At 38.8% G+C, this 19746-nt stretch overlaps 1 protein-coding gene across 3 annotated transcripts; it reads right to left on the bottom strand.

Annotated features, from left to right (window-relative positions):
- Positions 1-886: 886 nt before the first annotated feature.
- Positions 887-9337, bottom strand: LOC137250134 (tRNA (guanine(26)-N(2))-dimethyltransferase-like). Of its 3 annotated transcripts, none has more exons than XM_067782447.1 (10): positions 9168-9337; positions 8579-8706; positions 8083-8522; positions 7637-8014; positions 7407-7566; positions 7108-7220; positions 5154-6376; positions 4993-5092; positions 2135-2497; positions 887-2075 (listed from the first exon to the last, which is right to left on the bottom strand). In XM_067782447.1, the coding sequence occupies exons 3-7, from the start codon at positions 8133-8135 to the stop codon at positions 5902-5904; spliced, it is 1179 nt and encodes a 392-aa protein (XP_067638548.1). In that variant the 5' UTR covers positions 8136-8522; positions 8579-8706; positions 9168-9337; the 3' UTR covers positions 887-2075; positions 2135-2497; positions 4993-5092; positions 5154-5901. The 3 variants fall into 3 exon arrangements, with proteins under 3 accessions (XP_067638548.1, XP_067638547.1, XP_067638550.1); XM_067782446.1 differs by lacking the exon at positions 9168-9337 and adding an exon at positions 8849-9152; XM_067782449.1 differs by lacking the exon at positions 9168-9337 and having other exon boundaries at positions 5154-5856; positions 5926-6376; positions 8579-9152.
- Positions 9338-19746: the final 10409 nt, after the last annotated feature.

Genomic DNA, 19746 nt, shown 5'->3' on the forward strand with positions numbered 1-19746 from the left:
CGTATTTAATTTCATAAATAAAATAAAAACAACGAACATGCAACAACAGAAACAAAACTGCAGCAATTTTCAGCTGGAGGCGAGCGATATCGGAAACGCAAGATAAAATATAGGCTTGGTTTTTTTAATATTGTAAATTCATTTGAAAAAGATAAACCCGAAAAAATTTAATTAATCACATGCTTGCTATTGTACACAATTTAAAATTTTAGATTTTACTACTTTTTCTTTATACATAATTCCATAGCTCAATAATATGGTTGGCGCATCTCATCAGATGGGATTGTCAAAAGGAGATGGCAAACTCAAAATGAAGCCAACACATTGACAACATTTTCTTACCACACACAAAAACTGCTATGTTTTATGTCTTCATTTCATTCCATTATCCTAATACCAGAGAATTTAAACACAATGAGAAGGCGTTTTTGTTAGATTCCAACTTTTTTGCATGTGAACACGTCTTGCACTTCACCACACACAATCCAATTTCAATGTTAACCTACTAACCCTGCAAAAACGCTCCACGTCATTTTACTAGTCATTTTACGGTCATTGTGACTTTCTGCAGCGGTTATATTCATAGTCACGTTTGCATGGGCGTGATGAACTTTTGTGACCAAATTTTCCGTTTCGTTCCTATTAATGTGATCGTGCATTCCGCTCCCACTTATAGGATGTGAGCATAGCACTGTGCTGCTCACACACGTCACAATGCTCGTCAATTGGCGGTCATTTTTCCGTCATTTCACTCTACATTTTCGAGCCATTTGACAATCAATTTTACTGCGGTTTTACCATTTATATATCCGCCATATAACGTGAATTTTACCTGCAGATTTACTTTACCTGGAGCAGCCATATGAATAAAATATGAACCAAAAAATTGAATTTTCAATATTTATTATTTTCAATATTATTATATATGTACATGAAATTGGAACTTATATTAATCCAGTTCATATAAAACAGAAGAACTTTAATAATAAATAAGCTCGCTTAATTGGTTTTTGTTTTCCAATCTCTTCTAAGCGAGCAAAAAAATAATATTAAGCTTTAGACAAAACTCCAATTATTTGAATAATCTACAACTTAAAGCTTAGTAGAAATTCAGATCAAGAATATTCAAAGGTGTCGTGGATCCGATTGCTGTCGTAATTGATGAACTTAAAAATGTACGACTAGTAATTGAGTCAGACTTATTATTGTTCTAAATCTAATCATTCAAGCAATAATTCTGCAACCCATAGCAGGAGTATTGATTGGTTTCAAATCTAATTCCAACAGCAATCGTACCACGACATACTTTATTATATATGCACATGAAATTGTAACTTAAATTAATACAGTTCATATAAAGAAAAGTAAGTACTTTATTAATAACATAAACTCTCTTAATTGGTTTTTGTTTTCCAATTGAAATCTTTTCTAAGCGAGCAGAAAATAATTTTAAGCTTTAGAAAAAACTCCAATTATTTGAATAATCTACAACTGAAAGCTTAGTAGAAATTCAGATTAGGTTTACTCTTTTTTCAGATCAAGAATATTCAAAGGTGTCGTAGAATCCGATTGCTGTCGTAATTGATGAATTTAAAAATGTACGACTTGTAATTAAGTCAGACTTATTATTGTTCTAAATCTAATTATTCAAGCAATAATTCTACAACCCTTAGCAGGAGTATTGATTGGTTTCAAATCTAATTCCGACAGCAATCGTATCACATCCCTTATTATATATGTACGTGATATTGCAACTTAAATTAATACTGTTGATATAAAGAAAAGTAAATACTTTAATAATAAATAAACTCTCTTAATTGGTTTTTGTTTTCCAATTGAAATCTTTTCCTGTGCAAGCACATCGCTAACCTGTGTTGGCAAAATATATGATTATACTGTCTTCGATAGATAGTCGGACGAGCCGTTACTCGGCGAAGTAGAGATGACCGTTGTGTCGGTGGAAGCTGTTACAACAGCAGTTTCTAACTTTACACCATCCGTACAGTGTGATGAATGCTTCACTGCCTTTTCCAATTGCTTGGCGCCAGCAATTTTTGCTGTTTGTAAAGCTTTAGCTGTAGTGCAAATATATAGATGGGTTAAAGTGGTTTTCGTATGTTATTCAACAACTCACCCTATACCATCATCACAGCCTCCTCATCGATTTTGAATATGTGTACTGTTTCAGTATTCAGACCCAGTTCGTTTGATGCAATATTTTCGATTTGATGAATATGTATACTATCCGTTAGGCAGACAATTAGGTGCGTTCGATTCATTCATATACTGTGGGTATTTGAGCCGTAGACGCAATTGATATATTGTAACATTTGTAAACAGTTGGGTTTCTCTGCTGTCACCATCACCACTAGAGAGCTATTGAAGAAACGCTCGACCAAGATATGTTGCGATTTACACTCATAGATTTTTTCCACCTTGTCAGTTATTGATGGAGAAAATGCGAAAGCCATAATTACCATCCAATACGGAAATGGAACTGTGGAGGAAGAAACATTTTATAAAATTTAATAAAATCAATAAATGATAGTTGTGTTAAAATGGGGTAAAGTATCGTATGTTAAAGTATAGCGAAGTTTGAATAGGTCTCATTCTTCATTCTTAGAAACATGTACGAAGGTACCTCGTAAGATATTAAAAATCCTCAACGCTTTTTTGCAATAACTTAAAAAAAAAACTCATATTCATCAAATTTCTGTTTTACTTCTACATATCAATAGCTACCTTTACCACCAGAAGGAGTCACTATTGCTTCTACACCTATGCTATTGTTTCCTACACCGATGAGCTTTGTAATAAAATAAACAGCTATCTCCCCAATCTCTCCAGTTTTGTCGCCTCGCGAAACCTGATATTGTAACCAACCAAATCATCGGTGATCTTATTTAAAACATGGCCGCGCCAAATGTCGACCATATGACATTACCCTACCGACTGTCTTACACCTTAAAATTTTGGGTGTGACTTTCATCAGGATCTACATTTTGGTGAGCACGCAGTCGCAATTGTTCCGAGAATTCAGAGCCGTGCCAAAATCCTCAAATCCCTCGCTGGCAGTACCTGGGGAAAGGATAAAGAAACGCTCATGACTACACACAAAGCAATTAGCCAGCCGATTAAGTGCTATGCGTCACCCATATGGTCGCCAAGCCTAAAAATTACCCACTGGAAGAAGCTACAGGCCTGCCAAAATACTGCTCTCAGAATTGCCACGGGCTGTCTTCTTATGTCCCCAGAACACCATCTGCGTAATGAGGCGAGAATACTCCCCATCAGGGAGAGAAATGAGATGCTGACCAAACAGTTCCTGTTGAATACCCAGAAACCTGAGCATCCCAACAGACATCTGTTGGACAACCAGCACCGCCTAGGGGCCTAAGGAGTTATCTCCGTAAGCATTTTGAGGAAATACGGCTCCTGAGAACCCAGCCGTATGAAGCGAAAAAAACCAAGCAGGTCCTTGGTGAACTCTATAAACAAGCGTCGGTAGCATAAGCTAGGAATTGCCCGGTGAATCCAGTACTCAAAGAAAAGTATCCAAACCTCGCGTTCCTCACGCATACTCCCCAGAGAAAAGCGAGTCACTCTAGCTCAACTTCGTTCTGGATACTGTAACAGGTTAAACTCTTACCTATCCAGAATCAACCCCGACATACAAAATGTATGCCCCGCTTGCAATGTGTCCCCACATGACACCAACCATCTCTTTAATTGTAATGTGGAACCAACGCCTCTAACACCCCTTTCATTATGGCCCTCCCCCCCCCCCCCCCCCCCCTTTCGAAACAGCAAGTTTCCTTGGACTCCCGTTAGAGGATATTGATGATAATTTCTGATCGGTCGCACCTATTGGATGGGGCGAAGCACTGCTACAATAACAACGTGTGAAAGATGGTTGCATCATTCGTTTGTTGCTCCCTGTTGCTTTGCTTATATTTTTTTTTTCTCAATTTTAAACAAATTCGCAACAATAACTAAACTTTTAATTTGTTAACAAAAATAGAAATGCGCAACAAAATTTCAATTGGCAAATCAGCTGACTTCGAAGATTCGAAATTCCTATTCCCCAATTATTGTTCTCTCTAGGAGAAAAGAATTGGAGGAATTTTTCCGCGGTGCTATTAAGGCAATGACCTTTGACCTCGAGTAATTTTTTTTTAGCTCGAATAGGATAGATGGGGACTTTTAATTTTAATATTTTTATGGTAAACTAGATGTCCTCACTAAAATTTGGCTTTGTAGTAATTTTTGTTATTTTAATTGTCTAAATTAGCCGTTCTAATATTAAAATCGCCACTCTCAATACAAATCAAAAAACAAGTATGAAAAAGTTGTTAACGTTACAGTGCTTATGGATTCATTTTAAGAGTGCATTAAAAGAAAAAAGTTTTGTTAAGCACATTTTTAAAAAGGAAAGGAAAGGTCGGTAAAAATGAGACTTACCATATATTCATATCGGCTGCTGAGTGGAATATCACCAAATCTCGGCTGCCGTTCCAAAAACTTCCTTTCTCAGAATTCGTTTGAAGAACGCCCTATCTTAGAATTTGTTTCATAAACACTCCAGCTATTGTCAAAATGTGTTGTATTTGAGCTCAGATCGGTCATTTTTGAAGCCAAATCTCAGTTAGGGCATTCTTCAACCGAATTCTGTGATAGGGCTTTTCTAATATACGGGGTTATTCAAATATTTTCTGAGAAAGGTGCTTTTCGAAACGGCACCCGAGACCGGGTGATATTGTTGTAGCAGTGCTTCGCCCCACCTAACTGCTACAACAACAACCGGGTGATATTCCAATCAGCAGGCGATATGGATATAAGGTTTCATTTAGTTGTCCCATTTTTACTGAGCTTTTGTTTTTGTGCCTTTCGTTTTACGGATATGTTTAGATATAAGTTTTTTATTAACTTTTAAAATAAATCCATTTTTAACTGCCGGCCGTTCAAACTGTGAACCCTATTGTATATTCTTACGATTTCAATGAGAATGATTTCCCACACTCTGAGCACGAGTATGGTCGCTCGCCGGTATGCATACGTATATGGCGCTTTAGCTTAGATGAAGTTGTAAAATCTGTGAATTAACGATCAGTAAAATGAATATCATTTACAATCACAGTCTTATAAACCTTTACCCTTGTTGCAGAAATTGCACGTATATTTTCGTTTGGGTTTTGGCGGCTGCTGAATTTTAGTGGCCAAATTTTGCTTTAATTTAGCCTCCTCCTCCTTTAAGGCTGTCATATTTCGCTCCCGCGTTTCTGGATCTTCGTCTTTGTGCGTAGTTAAATGCGTACGTAACTCCGTAAAGTGAGGAAAAGTTGATGGGCAAAACTCAAATCTATGAATATTTTTGCCCAGATGTGTACGTAAATGCGACAGCACTGGATCGCTTACAGCAAAGGTGCATTCGCATTTGTATGGTTTTCCACCGGTATGAGTACGTATATGACGGCGTAAATTTAGAGCGTAGGTAAAGCTTTTTTTTTTTAAAGCTTGTTGTCGCTGAAGTTTCACTGCCTTTTTGAGCGCTTTGAAAGCTTATGTGTGATGATGCATCATCACCACCCAAAGAACTATTAGACTGATCTTCGCAATTTTCCTCTAGTATAGTAGATGGTCTGAGAAGTCTCACCATTTTCAAAGGTGAAGTTTGTAAAGTGGTATCGCCCACTATTGTGGAGTCCCACATTTTAGATGGCGCTTCAATATCTTCTAGTAGTGTTACATCAATACTTTTTTAAGGAGTTTCATTATCCAATTGATGCTGCTCCTGTACGCATAAGTCATGCAATAGACGTTGCAGTGATTGTGCTTCTTCATCTATTTCTTGTAGTTCTAAGATTATATTATTAAATTTATACCACGCAATCTTATCAACTTTCAATATGTTGTATATTCACTTACCTTGTTTACAAGGGATTTTAAAATAGTTCCATCGGCGCTGCGCTTTTTAGCATCTTCTTTAACCATATCCTTATTCTTGCTATGTATGTACTTAAATAGTGTGCTGTCAGGATCGGATGCTGTTTTATCACACATTTTTTCCAAAGCCATAAAACTTTCATCAGACGTACGTTGCTGTTGGCATTCAAATATAGTTTCGTCACAAGATGCCTTAGTTGAAAAATTATAAGGAATCCTCTTTATAGTGTTTGCATTGCTGGATTTATTTTCATCCTCCATTTCAAATAGTTTGTTCATTGCATTTCCGCTAACAGCAACGTTACTTTCGTGTTGATCCACATTCGCTACATGAGGAGCTGCGCGTGCTTCTAGCAAAGTTTGTAGATCCTCCTCTAAATCCAAGCTAAAGCGTTGGAAAGATACCGGCTCTTTAGCAGGCGTTGTAGCCTTTCTAAATGTGTTCGTGAATCGAGAAAAAAATGTTGAAGATATTGTTTGTATTAATTTTTAATAATAGGTATATATTACCATGCTAAAGTGATTTATCTTTTTAAAAGTAAAGTAATAAAGTTCTACAAGCTAGTAGCTACTTTTTAGTCAAAGATTTGGAAAAATTTCAAATTATTATATAGTAAGCCAATTTACTCTACAGTATTTAAAACATCCATCTCCATGCTCACTCGAATGGCTCATCATAAACAAGCATGCAATTTTAATGATATATTTATAAGCATTTACCGTTGCATGACAAGTAATTTCTTGACTTTTGCACGCCAAGCTTTATTTGCTCGAAATTTTTCCAATCCAGACATTTGTATTCAGGAAAATTGAAAAAGAGCAACAAACATCCAAGTTATATTTTGTTGAACCACAGCAGACAAGGCGCGGTAATTTTCCAGGGTTTTCGTTACGAAATATCTTTTCCAGATAAGCTTATACCACTTGAGCACGCTACGTTGTGTTATTATTTTATCCAATAGTTTCTTAATGGTTGCCCCATCATTTGAAATTGTGGCCTTACCACTGGAATCAACAATATGCTTGTCCATATTACGTGAACCCAATGTAGTGCGTACAGCGTCCACAATGGAGTGCGAGGTATTGATGTTGGATATGATGAATATTTTTTACATAAAAACTCATGTACCCAATACAAGTTCAGGCATACCGCCGATAACACACCTTTTAAACGACGTTGTGTCCAAATCACTTAGCGGTTTTTCTTCTATGATTTGTAGCAATTCTTCAACAAACGTTGGATCATGTATGGGATGCGACCAAAGTGGACCGCCCATCTATATTTGGGAATATAAGAAACAATTTGGTGTGAAAAATTGGTGCCAGTTAACCCTCTGAAAAAGCGACTGACGCGCCTTTTTGAACGGACATAACCGTTTAAACGGTTAAGCACCAATTAAGTAAGAAGGAAAAAATTTGATTTATTCGAGTTTAAATACTTAAGTGGGATAGTTGAAACTTACATTACCGCAATGCGCACAATTTGTATTAACATTTGGTCCAGTTGGTATACCGAATTTTTCTTCCGCATTGCCTTTATCTGAGATCTTGCTTTTTACAATACCCATAGGCTGTAGCGTATAGGTATCACAACCAGTGCATTGAAATACCATTAATTGTTTGCTGTGTTCATAATATAAAGATATGGTAAGTAATTGGATTGTGGTAAAAGGCCAAAATGCTGTATACCAACCTCATGCTATATTTACACTTCGCTTGACTACTATGCATACGCACAAATACGCGTATATAAAAATTGGCAGAAATGCTCAAAAGTGGCTCAATATATTTTCCATAACGATTAGAGTGCGTTTCAATGCAATGCAATAGTATACGCAATCCCATCTCATGGCAGCATTTCATATGCAAAGGCACAGAACTATATTTGGCATTGCAGGCTTCAGGCGTATTGCCTGCCAGCATAGCCATATCATTCGCAGTTACAAGTAATGAACCCCCACTCGTCAGTGATTGTATAGCGCCATCCGGAAAGCGATTCGGACAACCATAAGGATCTAGGTCTATAACATCGAAACGCTTCTCATATGAAGTTGAAAGGTACATGAGAGTCCTATTGCGAATTTCATTATTGATTATTACAGTTAAATCACTAGCTATTGATTCGTATATCAAACCTACATTGCATCCCCTTCGCTTGGCACAATTAAATGTTCCACTCCATTGTGTCGCATATTTACGCTAATGGAATCTACTGCCACCTTAGATAGATCATTTGCAACAATTTCACGCACGCCTGCTACTTCTTTTGCATAACTTATGCTACGTAAACCTGTTGCAGCAAGCGCTTCCAATATTCGCAGTCCATCGTCGTATTTTACACCACCAGCCGTGTATGGTTTCTTGTCATTAGCATTGCTTGCTTTCCTTTGTATTTTGTGGATTTTTATGCGCCGCCGCTTCCCGCTCTCTTATCAACCGCTTTGAGTATACATTAAGTACTGAAATACTTAAATCACGATTAAATTCTTGTACTGGATTGTAGAATACGGCCCCGCCGGCAATAATTTCTGTAGTGCTTTCTTTGTCGCACGTTCGGGTGCTTTGTCGTTCGTAGCGATCTGTTAATTCATAAAATTTAGGGCGATTTTGTTAATAACGCGAAACATATATTTACCTTATTTTCAGATATTTCCTCAACTTCCATTTTGGCTTTAAACTGCTGTGCATCCAAGTTTTTGTTATCAGCTGTTCGGTGGTGGCATACGCTGGCTGCTGCTTTCGTTGAACAGTGAATCGTGGAAACTGTTTCAACAGAGGAAATATTTAATCATTACAGATGCACAACACTGTTTTTTTTATAAATGAACGATGATAGCCTGCCTTGGGAGGTTGTTGCTGCTGCTATCGTGGCCTTGCATTACCCGGTTGCTGTTGTGGTATATACCTTGGTATAACTGGATGTGGCGTCATTGCCCCACCTGGTCCAGTTGATGCGGACCATGAACAACAACCACCACGACCTACACTGTTTGGGTTCACTTTGCTGCTGCAAACACACCTCCGTCACAATAATTAATGGAGACCATGGATGGGTATCTCAACAAGAGAGGCTATTTTATTGCACACATAGCCGTTTTTTTACACCGAATTTTCTAATCTTTTTTTTTTTTAATTTTGGATAATAAATCTTAATGGTAACAAGAATTTTTTTCTTGTATGTATGTGGAAATCAAAATTTACTATTCTGCATTAGAATTGCTCACGATTATTTATACTATGCAATTACATATTTCACTTTCTTTCTTTATAAACATGCACACATTGATATGAGTTTTTTTTTGCTAAAATACACTTTAGTAGACCAAAAAATATTAAAGAATGCGTATATTAATTTCTGCAAAATGTAAATCACACAAATTGAAAAAATTTTCCACTTTTCTGCAGAATTAGAAATGGCAGATTTTTCGCACGCAAAAATGACGTATTTTGCTATCCCTATGAAAATAATAGGTGCGAGAGAGCACGATACATTGTGGGAAAGCAAAATTTGTCAGCATGCTATTTCATTTGCACAATTTTTCATTCCAAATCGTCACCCCTGTCAAAAATTCGTGTGGCTGTGTGCGTTTTTGGTCACACGATTTTTGCAGGGAATAAACAGATTTTGGCAATTTGAACATACATAATTTGTTGCTTTACAGATGAGCCAACCATACATATATTTGAACCATGCATAATTCCGGGTTGGATTTTATATAAGGTGCCACGATTTTCAAACTTTTGTTGATTTTTTGGGGTAGAGGGGGTCCTAAAAATTGCAAAATTATCATCCGCAGCTCTAGGAAACTCTTAGTTTGTGAAATATAACCTTTTTCAATTTCCAAATTTAGCAAAACTTCAACTTAATTCGTGCACTTAAAATTCGGGTCGCACATGTCGATAGCGGTATCAAAACACTCGTATTTGCGTCAAGATTCAGAATCCGAAAGCAGAAACTATATTTTGTATCTCGTTTAAAAGTTATCCGCGGAAAACACGTCGGTAATATTGTCGCTTTTTTCGTTGTTGCAATTAAACAAACGAAAACAAATGAAGGTGGTGGATAGTGTTGCCAGCTCCGCAACAATATCTTTTTATCTTGGTAGAACATTATAAGGTGGTGGCACGTCGACATAAATGCAAACAAACATACACTATCAATGTATTTTGTTTTTGTAAAACACTTTTAATAATTTGTAGTCTAATATTATTTGGGGTGCTGCGCAGAAGGGTGTACTACGCAGAAGGACATCACCGTGGCGGTAGCCACGGTTATACCACACACCCGGACTTGGCATGGGGTAGCCCAGGGTTATTTTTTATAATCGCGGCCGAAGGCCGCCTATGCAGAAAGATGTTCTACGCAGAATTACCGTTGGAATCAGCATAAAAATCTCTATAAAGTCCCATTTTTTATTTATTTTTTTTGACAAATGTATGTATTCTGCACTTGTTCGAAGTAAATATATTAATTTCAAATTATTCAGAGAATTACAAAACAAAATACATTGATAGTGTATGTTTGTTTGCATTTATGTCGACATGCCACCACCTTATAATGTTCTACCAAGATAAAAAGATATTGTTGCGGAGCTGGCAACACTATTCACCACCTTCATTTGTTTTCGTTTGTTTAATTGCAACAACGAAAAAAGCGACAATAGTACCGACGTGTTTTCCGCGAATAACTTTTAAACGAGATAAGAAATATAGTTTGTCAGGGGTGGGTGTTCCCCGCGTTGGGCGTACCTTGTCCCGCTCGAGGGATGTTAGAGGGTATAAAAGGGCCTAAAGCCGGAGGCCGCTCTCATGGGTGTCACCGAAGTTCACCTGAAAAAAGACAGAAGAAAAGTACCCTAAAGTAAAAAGTTCTTATAGGCAGGGTGTAATTTATGTATGTATACTTCCCGTAAACTCGACATTCCAGGGTTTCAACAACTCGCCTCCTACGCCTCCTAGTTTCCACACTGAAAAAGCAAAAGGAACAAGAAAATAAATTTAATTAGTTTGGGCATAAAAGTAAATCTCTTATATAAGTGCACAATTTTTTTGTGTTGGGTAAACAAACCATCAAAATTACAACCACATGAAAATTGTCTACTTCCACTGTAATCTTTCTTAAGTAAAATTCTCATATCTATTACCTCTTATGATCGTCCTGAAGCTTTTGGTCGTCGTTGGACTCCTCTCCGGATATTTTTTTTTTTTTTGGACACAACTGGTGGTCGACCACTGCTCCAAACTTTCCACCTGGTCCTTTTTGCTACAAGTAATGTGGTCCCTGCGGCTTCTCCTATATCTAGTCTAGAGCTGGGTATAGCGCACAAATGGCAGCACAGTGCCTCGCTCATCCATAATTATATTATGGACACTTCACCGCTGCATTTAACTTAAATAATCACACTAATAAAGAAATAAAATAACTTCCGCGAGTAAATTTGCACACGATATAAAAAGAATGTAAACAAACGAGAAACGTCAAATGAAAGATAATAGCAAAATTGCCAATATGGGGAAATTTGTAAAAGCTTTTCGGTGGAGGGTTGCCGGACCGCAGCGAAAGGGATGATGAAGGAAAATAGGATCAGTCCAGGAAAAGGATGGATATAGGGTAAAGAAAGTGTCATTAAGATTGGAAATGAGGACAATAAGAAACGGTATGTAGAACCGGTGTTGCTGTTGGATTCTGCTGGTATATATATAGGGCATAACTGTGACAGAAGAAAAGAACGATTTTAACTGTGGGCATATGCACGTCGTGAGTGCGCGGTGAATTTTTTTTGGTGATAGTCTGAGAACGGTAAATAAACCTGTTTTCCCTGTGCGCGCAAAGTCCAGTAAGGACCAAATCCGTAGTGTTCAAAATCTGTATGAGCTGTGGGGCAGGATGCCCATAATCCTACAATAAACGTCCGCGTAAGTTAAAACCCAAAATAAGAGCCAGTAAACTGGGGAAGACCATAAGTTCAGGATTTTTCAATGGTGGTAAATCAGCGTTAAGATGGTAAGTCAATCTAAACCCAAAACCCTTTTTTTGTTAGGCCCTTTCCAATTATCCTTTTTTTTTGTATTGGCTTCGCGCCTTGGTGGTGATTCATGCCAACCCAATTTTCCGATCTTTGTCATTAAATCTTTGCCAAGAATTCTAACCCAGCGCATTGCGGGTGCAGGTGCAGATTTTTATTAAGAGTAAATTTCGATTCACGTCCTTAATTTTTCGTAAATTATTTAATTTTTCTTTTGGCATACATACATGCATTTGCTTTCGTAGCAATGTAATCTACCTAATCTATGAGGCGTGAATGCCAACTTGGCGCTCAGGCACACCATTGTACCTTATGGTAAATTGTACCTTTTTGTTCCGCTAGCTGGGATACCTTCTCCCATAACGAAAGCTCTGGCGAGCACAGGGAAATTCTTCAAGCCGACACACTAGTATTCACCAAACCATGCTATAATTTTCACCCATAATTCGTTCAAGAAACATTGCCGTAAAACTATTGCGTGCCGGAAACCCAGCGAACAAACTACATTTGGAACCTCATTTGATTATATGTACATTTATATGTTTTATGTATATTTCGTTTAGTTATAAGATTTGTATTTGATTATATTGTCAAAATATTAAATTTTTGAATATTAATTCGTGGCGGACGTCCAAGCGTCAACCCAAACGTTTATTCAAATATTCCGTTTTTTTTTTTGTAAATAGCGGCGAGAAAGCCCAGCCCCTAGGAGTCCCTTGACCACCAAAGAGAGCTCTTTTAGGTAGGATAAGACCCTGGTAGGGAATATTAAATTTTGTGCTCATATTGAGCGGTTCTAATGTTTGGTTTTTGGTAGCGGTGGCGGGAAGTCCCGAAATAATTTGCGGAATTAATAATAATTAATAAATTTTAAAAATGATTTGGTGTACGACGAATTAGGCAAAGTAAAAATTTCCAAGAAATTCCATGCTTTACTGATATATGTAGAGAAAGTTTTATGTGAAATAATTACATGTGGCTGAGTCCAACATAAAGTCTAAATTTTTTGTCTTGTTAAACATTACATGTAAATCATACATCGAAAGTAAATTTTAAGGTATTTTTTTTTTACAAGTTTGTCTATGCATTATATGTATGTATGTATTTACCTATATTTTATTGAATTAAATATGTTACATTGAAATTAGAAAACATTTAAATATGGCGTGCTAAATTAACAGAGTGGGGAGGGGGAAGATGAACGAAGGGTAGGTGGTTTGGAACGGAGTGGAGCAAAGGTAAGATAAGGGGACCTGCAGAGCGATGGAAAGCGAGCGGTCCAAGGAAGGGTGGGCTTCTTGTGGGGTGAGGTGAGAGAGGAAATGATTAATATGTTTGTGACATCCGCCCTGCATCAAGGTGGAAAAAGGGTTCAGAACCGCGACTCCATGTACTGAGCTAGCTGGGGCAATTCCATCTTGATTGCGCAAAGGGGCGGATCCACAAATGTACGTGTACGTGACAATCTTATTAATAATGGCGCCCAAGCAAAAACATATAGAGGGCCGCCATATTTTATTAATATGGCGCCTCAATCAAAAAGTTCTTCTTTCAGTGATGACATTAGCGCGGGTTGAAATTGGCGCCCACGCATGAGTTAAAATGTAAATCTGATTACCGAGATCTAGTCAGCGAAATAGTGTTCAAAGCTAATTTTTTTTTACAAATAATATTTCAACCCCAAGCTAATGTACAATAGTTGCAGTCTTAAACCAAACGATTCTGTCGTTATGTGACCATCTTTCGTATTCGGTGCCTTGTCTATGGTGTTAGATCCAAAAAGTCAATTGCACCGATAGTGAAGGGTGGGATCATAAGGACAGATCCCATCAATAGCCCACAAGATGATATAGCTAAACAATTTATGGGAAGCTATAAGCATTTGAATAATTTTTAATTTTCAATTAAGTTAATTCCTTTTTTTTATTTTTTTTTTTGATTTACAATGAATAGAAGTCCTTATAGTACATTCGTATAAGACGCATCTTATTGAAAATATAGCACTTATGGCCACAAGAAAGCTTCTATGCAATGCGTGTGTAGCATAATTTGTTAGACATAATTAGTTTTTTTTTTATTTTTTTTAATTTTACATAGATATATTCTCGCCTCACCACAGGAACGTTCACAGTTGCTCCAAGGATTCCTAACCAGTACACATTTTTTTTGCCTGCCTGAAAGGTAATCTGACACAATTATATACAGAATTTAATTAAATTATACAAAAAAAAATTTTTTTTTACATTCCGAGATTTTGAAAACAAACCAAAAATATATATACAACAAAATTGGATCCCTAAAAGGTACAAAGTGTGCGAACCGTAGATCGAGCCCATATAATACGCGTTTTAGAAACAGGCACGAAACCATGGTTCCGATGAACGTGTCCTACTCGAAGCACCCAAGCGAAAACGACCCTGCTTTTATTGATCTTTCGGGTCGGATATGAGGGGGTAACCAGGCTGCTGCGGGCGCATCGGGCGGGGAAATGAGAAAAGAAAATTCTAGTACTTCACCAGCAGAGCCAGTCAGCAACACGGGTGCCATTCCAAAGCCTCCGAAAGAATCCAAATCTACGCAGCATGTGGCAGCCCAACATCTACCTTGACCTTTCCGAAACCCATTGCATCGAATAATAGTGAACCCGACCGTCAGCTAAAGACAAGCAATACGATCTGCGCAACGACATAGTGCCTATGGTAAGGGAAATGATGGCCGAAGTCAAAAATGCCATCTTAAAAGAAATCCGCGATACCTTACCGGAATTAGGCGCGACGGGTGGAGGTGCACGCACAGGGTTAGAATTGTCGGGGGGTAACAATAAAAATAATAGGTCGCGTAACCGCAAAAAGAGAAGGAGGCACAACTCCAGTCTTGAATCTCTGGAATCCAGACGCTCTAGAGACAATTGTACCATAAATGAAAATTCAAATTATATTGCCATGAGTAGACAAAATAATATTACCATACCCCAAACAGCAACGTATGCATTTCCGCCACGTAACGATCAGCCACCAATCGGTCAACCCCCAAGTGCCGATGTAGGTATACCCACAGCTATCTCGGGAGGACATTGTGGACAATCGGAGCGAGAGAGTAGGGAATATGGCCGATCAGATCTTAAAGTCGAAAAGTGGGGATAAACTATCAAGGACATAGGGATGCAATGTCGGTTGAGGACTTCTTATTTCGTTTGGAGTATTTGAGGGAACAGTATGGGTGCTCATGGGCAGACATAATACGCGATTTTCACAAGTTGTTGAGTGGCGAAGCCCGCGAGTGGTATTGGCTATATATCCGGTCTCATGGTAGAGTCGACTGGCCAAGTTTGCAGATGGCTCTTCGACGTCAGTTCGCCTCTCAACAAACAGACTTCGCAATTTTAAGAGAGTTAACGGAGAGAAAGTATAGATGCCTACTTCCATGTTGTTGGCACGCTTCGTTCGCGACTACGGAATCCAATTCCGGAATATGAAATTGTGCGCTTAGTAAAAGGTAACTTGCGCGAATCTCTTGCCAAGTTGGTATACCCTATGTCAACATATTCATTGGACCAATTGAGAATGGATTGTAAAGAAGCCGAAAGATGTTTCTCGCGCCGCGAACGGCCGCATGCCGATAACTATATGCCATGTCCACAAATCGAGGAGATCTGCGAGTTCGAATACCAAGAGGCGTTCACTCCCGGTAATGAAGGTCAAGTCGCCGTGGAGGAGATACGTCAGCAGTCTTTCCCGAGACAGGCAATGGGCCGCAGAAACGTATTATGTTGGAACTGTGGGGCCGATGACCACTTTTTCACAGAGTGTATGTCGCTACAACGGCGAATCTTTTGCTACAAATGCGGGAAGTTGGACGTGATAACCCCGAAATGCCCCTTATATAACAAAGCGGGAAACGGATCCCGGAGCGCGATTGTGACGGGGGAATCGCGTGCCACACAAACCTCGTCAAAGTAGATGCGTCGACCAACACATCAACACACGACGAAAATACATACAACAAGGAAATTTGCATTTTTAAATATAACACGAAAACTAGAAGTCCACCAAAGGCCGCAAGGGAGAGCACACCATCATATGAGGAGAGATATAGAAAGTACCTCGAAAAGCGAGAAAGAATCTTCGTAGAAAGCATAGTGATGGGTCGCAGAGGGGTTTCACGGAGAATACAAAAAGCAAGGCAACGATTTCGTCAACGAAAACTTCTACGACAAAAAGTATTGGCCTCCATCAAAAAAATAAGCAAGTCAGATCCGCGTGTATACGCGGATATAGAAATCATGGGCGTTCAAACACGAGGCTTGCTGGACACTGACGCATCAGTCAGTATTTTGGGAAGAGAGTGTAGGGATTCGTTGACAAAATAGGTGTGACGGTAGAAAGATATGTGTCCTCCGTCAAAACAGCTGGCGGCCGGAGGCACAACATTTTAGGAAAAATTACTACTTTTGTAAAATTTAAACAATTAGAACAAAAAGTTACATTCTTTTTATGCCCGTACCTAGAGCAAAATATCTACCTGGGAATAGATTTTTGGCGTACTTTTCAGTTAGCGCCGGAAGTGGTGGCTGTAGATGAAATTGATTTAAATAAATTAGAACAGGAAATGGTTTCAGAGGAAGACAAGAATGAACGGCGCGTTTTACATAGCCTAACAGCGGAACAGAAACAGCGCTTAGAAGAAGTTGTAAGCGGTTTCAGAACTTTTGAGAAACACGGGTTAGGACGTACCAATTTAGAGAAACAGGCAATTAAGCTGGTCGATGAAGCGGTACCCGTAAAAGAGCGGCATTATCCTCTGTCACCGGCAATGCAGGCAATTGTTTATGAGGAGGTGGACAAAGTGTTAGAGTTGGGGGTGATAGAAGAAAGTGACAGCCCTTGGAGTAACAGAACGACAGTTGTGCACAAACCAGGCAAGAATGATTTTCCTTGGATGCGCGTAAACTAAACGCCATAACCGTGAAAGATGCGTACCCCTTACAAAATATCGAGGGCATCATTAGTCGTATCGACGACACCCACTTTATAAGCAGTGTCGACTTAAAATTTGCATTCTGGCAAATTGAGTTAGACGACAGCAGCAAGCCATATACCGCCTTTACAGTGCCCGGTCGTCCTCTGTACCAATTTGTCACCATGCCATTCGAGTTATGTAACGCTGCCCAAAGGTTATGCCGACTCATGTTATACCACAAAATTTGAAATCGAATGTGTTCATTTATTTGGATGATTTACTAATCATCGCGCCAGATTTCGACTCGCATTTGCGAATCTTGAAAGAAGTCGTCACTTGCTTAAAATACGCAAATTTAACAATTGGATTGAGCAAGTCTAAATTTTGTTTTAAGGAGTTACCATATCTTGGCTTCATAGTAGGAGGAGGGATGTTGAAAACAGACCCGGAAAAGATAAAGGCCATACAAAATATCCCTGTTCCCAAAACAGCCAAACAAGTCCGTAGTTTTCTAGGCACTGCCGGATAGTATAGGCGGTTTATAAAAGATTTCGCCACCATGGCAGCGCCGCTAACCGACTCTTTCAAAAAAGGAAGAAAATTTGAGATGCCAGACGAAGCAATAGAAGCATTCAATGGTTTAAAGAGAGCCCTCACAAGCGCTCCGGTTCTGAAACATCCGGATTTTTCCAAACGATTTTGGGTACAGTGTGATGCATCTGATTATGGTCTAGGTGCTGTTTTATATCAGAAAGAATCTGATGGTGGTGAAAAACCAATCGGGTATTTTTCTCAAAAATTCAATGAATGTCAGCGAAAGTACAGCACCACAGAAAAGGAATGCCTTGCGGCAGTAATGGCAGTCAAGAAATTTCGGCCTTATATCGATCTGATGCCATTTACAGTGGTGACAGATCACGCCAGTTTAAAATGGTTGATGTCTTTAAAAGACCTAAATGGCAGATTAGCTAGGTGGTCCCTACAATTGCAAGCGTTTGATTTTGAGATCGAGCACCGTAAAGGCTTGGAGAATATTGTCGTCGATACTCTATCACGCTGTATAGAGGAAATAACTAAGTCACCAATAGCTAATATAGACACCACTGAGATTGAATCAGAAGGGTATTTAGAACTAATTAAGACAATCGAAAGCAATAAGGAGCGGCTTCCCGATTTGAAGGTTGAGGATGGGATGGTTTTTAAGAAATTTTTACCAAAGGATAGTGAACTTGAGGAAAAAGAATGGAAGCTTTGGGTCCCTGAAGCACTGACGTCAACTCTCATAGAGAACGCCCACTGTCCAGAGATAGCTGCACATGGGGGAATGGCAAAAACACTACATCGCATACGGAGGCTGTATTACTGGCCTAATATGGTGGTGCAGGTTCGGGACTTCGTGAGGGAATGTCAAACATGCAAAGAATCGAAACCATCTAACGCGATTTTAAAACTAGGGATTGGGAAAGAAGTGGTTACTGTGCGCCCTTTTCAGAAGATATATATAGATTTTTTTGGGAAGTATCCTAGATCAAAGCGCGGAAATTGTTTTATTTTTATCGTAGTTGATCATTTTTCGAAATTTATTTTTCTGAAGGCGATGCGTGAAGCTACCGCAGGCAATGTGGTTAAGTTTACAACTGAAGAGATTTTTCATAAATTTGGCGTTTCAGAAATCATACATTCCGATAACGGAAAACAATTCGTATCGAAACAATTCTCGGAACTATTAGAATCATATGGTGTCGTACATCTAAAGACGGCCTACTATGCTCCGCAGTCGAATGCCGCTGAGCGAGCGAATCAATCAGTACTAGCTGCCATTAGATCATACCTCGAGAATGATCATAGGAACTGGGATTTGTACCTAACCGAAATAGAGTGCTCTCTGCGTAGCGCTGTACATTCGGCCACGGGGGTTACACCATACTTTGCCCTGTTGGGACAGAACATGTTTACGAATGGTGCAGACTATGCGTTGGCCAGGAAGTTGGGTAGCCTATCGGATAATGAGGTGTTCGTATTAGATCCTAGCGATAAAATGAGACATATGCGCGAGAAAATAAAAGAAAACCTACACGAATCGTATGAAACAAACGCGGCACGATACAACAAAAGAATCCGCGAAATACAATTTAAGCCTGGCCAAGAAATCTATAAGCGCAATTTTATTCTAAGCGATTTCAAACAAAATATAAACGCTAAATTTTGCAGGAAATTCACGAAATGTCGCGTCACCAAGGCTTTGGGGAATAACATGTACCCACTCGAAACCTTGGCAGGAAAGAGTCTAGGGGCGTGGCACGCGAAGGACCTTAAACAATAACCTAATACTAAAGAACCCGATAAATAACTTAATACTAATTAGCTTAATATCACATAACTTAGTGTTAAATAACTTAAAACTACATAATTTTATACTCAATGACTTAATACTATATTGCCGCTTGGTGACCTGAAAATAACACAAAATGTAATTAACTTTACACAAAGATATTCCATTACTTGCGCGAATACCACCCCTTCGATGAGGGTCAAGTCGGCGGGGGAGCGAACTGCCACAGAGCTCTCGATCCGAAGTTTACCTAGAGTGAATACAAAATAGAGTAGTTCGTATAGGGTAGAAGGCGGAGGCTTCGACATGAGGGAGGCTTCGACCTTTTCAAATTTGGCCGCCGTTATTACCGCCATTGTTCTTATTCCACCAATAAACAGTAACCAAATTGAGTGTGACGCTGTCATGAAAGCTATTCAGTGCTTGTTCAACGGCGATAGTATGCAGACGAGATTTTTTATTTTTGAAAAGTGTTGATGTAAAAAT

The sequence above is a fragment of the Eurosta solidaginis genome, chromosome 4 (assembly GCF_040869045.1).
Source record: "Eurosta solidaginis isolate ZX-2024a chromosome 4, ASM4086904v1, whole genome shotgun sequence".
Classification (NCBI taxonomy): Eukaryota; Metazoa; Arthropoda; class Insecta; order Diptera; family Tephritidae; genus Eurosta; species Eurosta solidaginis.

Bases quoted from the DNA above. Each gene is read 5' to 3' on its own strand.
- LOC137250134 (XM_067782447.1), bottom strand. From the start codon at position 8,135: ATGCGACACAATGGAGTGGAACATTTAATTGTGCCAAGCGAAGGGGAT. The intron at 7,221-7,406 runs GTAAGTTTCAAC...TCCCAAATATAG, and splicing joins ATTGTGCGCATTGCGGTAAT to ATGGGCGGTCCACTTTGGTC. The intron at 6,377-7,107 runs GTGTGTTATCGG...GAACACATTTAG, and splicing joins GACACAACGTCGTTTAAAAG to AAAGGCTACAACGCCTGCTA.